This window comes from Monoraphidium neglectum (genome assembly GCF_000611645.1).
Source record: "Monoraphidium neglectum strain SAG 48.87 unplaced genomic scaffold scaffold03793, whole genome shotgun sequence".
NCBI lineage: Eukaryota > Viridiplantae > Chlorophyta > Chlorophyceae > Sphaeropleales > Selenastraceae > Monoraphidium > Monoraphidium neglectum.
Window position 1 is genome coordinate 2,977 of NW_014009836.1, and position 3,003 is coordinate 5,979.

The window sequence follows — 3,003 nt, forward strand, 5'->3', positions numbered from 1 at the left end:
CGTCCCCGCCATCGCCCCCACCCCCAGCGCCCGCGTCCCCGCCATCGCCGCCGCCGAGCCTGCCGGCCGCCTGGGATGCAGCGCCCGCGACCCTCCCGGCGGCGCCGCCCAGCTTGCTCGCAGCCTGTTTGAAAAAGCCGCCGCTGCCGCCGCCACCATTGTCGGTGTTTTCGTCGCTGCCGGTCGAAGCGTTCTGTTGGGGGGAGGTCCTGCAGTCGTGCGAGCATGCGTGTTTGAGGGGACGTGCTGACAGGCGGGGTGCAGGACTGCTTTGCCAAGTCGGTGGGGCGTACTTTGAATGCAGAACGAGTGCCGGTCAACGGGAGGTCCTGTGGTGCGGGAGGTCAGCCAATGAATGCAAACACCTGCGCACGTCAAAGGGTCCGCGGCCCCGCCGCAGCTAGGGCGGCCTTTACTGCAGCCTCCAGATTAGTAACCTGAAGGGCGCCCTCCTAGATGGGCTCCTTGGCCTGCTGGTGTAGAGTAGACCTGATCAGGTCTCATGCACAGCAGAGACATCTCGACATCTCGGATGCGTGCGGTGTGAGCATGGGGATGCGCCCCCGCAAGGCGCAGTTGGCGGCCCGCCAGCGCACCCGTTGCCAGCGGACACCTGCGCCAGCCTGGCGGCGACGCCGGGCGGCAGGGCCGCCTCCCACTGCGCGGCGCGCGAGTTGAAGATCCACAGGACAGTGACCTGTGCACGCATGACCCCCAAAACGAGGGGAGGCAAAGAGGGGGCGCCCTTTTTCAGCGGCAGCCGCGGCCGTGCGGGAGGGGCACACCGCAATGCGACAATCGGTAGCCAACAAGCTTCAGCAGCCATTCAAGCAAAACAAGAGGCGGGCCTCGAGCGTGGAGCGCGTCAGCGGCTCTCCGCAGACGGATTGCCCAAGCTCGGCCCCGCAGCCGTCGGAAAAAGCGCTCGCGAAGCCACCGACCCACGTTCCATCCGCCGGCGACGGCGTGGTATGCGTTGGGCAGCGTTGTGTACCAGTCCAGGTGCAGCGCGGGGCCGCCCGACGCGGCGGCGGCGGCGGCCGCGGCGTACAGCCGCGGGTAGCCGCCTACAGGGAACACCTGGCGGGGGCGCCCCCGCGGCCGAGGCGTGGCGGAGGCGTGGCAGAGGCGTGGTCGATGCGTGCCAGATGGAGGCGCGCGCGGGCGGGGCGCGGGCGTGCCGTCGAGGTGGTGTTGAGCATGCGTGCACCGTGCACGGCGCCGGATTTCATGATTGAGGAGTCCTGATCTCTCAGTCGCCTTTGCGCCCCAGAGTGGGGGTGCTGCCTAGGTGTCCAGACTTTGCGGCTGCGCGTCCGGCCTAGGTTCCGCGGTGTACCGTGCGCACGAGACGAACAGGCTCCGGAAAAACCCTGGCTGCGGCGCTGCCCCTACGGGCGGCGAACGCGCTCGCCTGCATGAGTTGGTTGAACTGCGGGACTGGCAAGCCTTTGACTTGGCCGTCCTTGACGGCGGGGTGGCCATTAGGCACTGCACCGAACAGGCCCAAAGTCTAGGCCACGACGCAGCATGGCAAGGCGAAGCGTGGCGCCGGGCAGGTCAGGGGAGGTGGTCCAGGGAGGGCAAGGGAGGTGGGGAGGGGGCGGGGCGTGTCGGCGTTGGCAGATGCGAATTGTATGAATCATGTCGTGCGGCACGGAGGCCGACAGGCTGGCAGGATGGCAGGGGGTCGCAACATACACACGTGCGCCCCTCCCCCCCACACCCACAGCGTGCACGCATGCACGCACACACCAGACCAGACCAGGCCACGCATTGGCATACTTCAGCTTGCATGAGTGCGTGTGCAACATCTCACATCGTATTGGCGGGCGGCAAAGGTTTGGGCGTCCGAGCCGGGCCCGATCGGGTGGGCGTTGGCGACGCAGGCAATGATGGCACGCGTGCGCCGCCGCAGCAGCGGCGTGATGCCGTTGGTGTCTGGGCGCGGGGCGAAGGGGGAGAACACGCGTGCGGGAGAAAACACAGTTTGCAAGGCAACACTTTGCGCAACTGCAAGCCGGCCGTGACACGCTGTGGCAGGCCTGGCGATGGCTTGAGGAGGGGGTTGTGCAGCGCCTGGGGCCGAGATTGCGCAACAAAGGTCATCCAGCCCCAAAGCGTGTGCAGTAACGGACACTGGCCCTTGCGTGCGTATGGGGGTGCCTCAGAGAGGACAATTGATAGTAAACCCTAAACCATAACCCCTGAACCCTGGACCCTGGACCGGTTCAGGGGGCCCTCCCTCACCCGCGCCCCCGCCGTCCACCACTGAGTACGTCCCTCCCCGGAAGTCCTGCAGGTTCCACAGGGCCATCGGAAGCGTGGCTGCGGAGGGAGGGAGGAGGCAGCCGGTGGTGATCATGGAAACCAGGAGCGCGAGGGGTGCGGCGGTTTGCGTAGGTGCGAGTGGTTCGGCACAAGGGACGGATGCGGCTGGGAAATCGAGGCAATGGAGCTGCCGATGTTGTTGCGGAGTGGACTGAGCACACAGGTGCCGCTGTGGTGGTACTGCAAGTGCGCAGGCAATCTTCCCAAGGCCCTGCAGCTGCAGCCCTTGCACCCAGCAGCATGCCCCGCCGCCCGCCTGGCCGTCGCCCTGCCGCCCGCCTCGCCGCCCACGAGGCAGCAAATACTCAGATGGTGCCAAGACCGGCCAAACTCGCCGGCGAGTTCCACTACACCCAAGGGTGATGACTCACCGTCAAGGTCTCTCACGAACGACGGGACCAGCGTCTGCCCCACAACGCCCAGCGGCACGAAGAAGCTGCTCGTCCCGATCTGGGCGGCCAGCGGCACCACCCAGTCAGGTTTCACTGCCGCAGACAGCAGCCGCCCCGCCGCGCGCCGCGGCGCGGAGTGCTTGTCGGGGCGAGGGGCGGTCGCGTGGGAGGGGGTGGCGGGGGTCATGGCGTCGGACGCGTTGGGGCTGGTTGGCGGCGGCTGCGGCACGGGGGCCGGTGGCGGCTGCGGCGGCGGGCTGTTGAGGCCTAGGGGTTGAGG

At 67.8% G+C, this 3,003-nt stretch overlaps 1 protein-coding gene across 1 annotated transcript; it reads right to left on the reverse strand.

The window, feature by feature from the left end:
• Window positions 1-316: 316 nt before the first annotated feature.
• On the reverse strand, window positions 317-2,910 carry MNEG_13388 (hypothetical protein; the record flags this gene model as incomplete). Its single annotated transcript, XM_014038140.1, has 6 exons — window positions 317-329; window positions 597-697; window positions 946-1,080; window positions 1,820-1,941; window positions 2,251-2,328; window positions 2,703-2,910. 6 exons carry the CDS (start codon window positions 2,908-2,910, stop codon window positions 317-319), a joined length of 657 nt encoding a protein of 218 aa, XP_013893594.1.
• Between the last annotated feature and the right edge of the window lie 93 nt (window positions 2,911-3,003).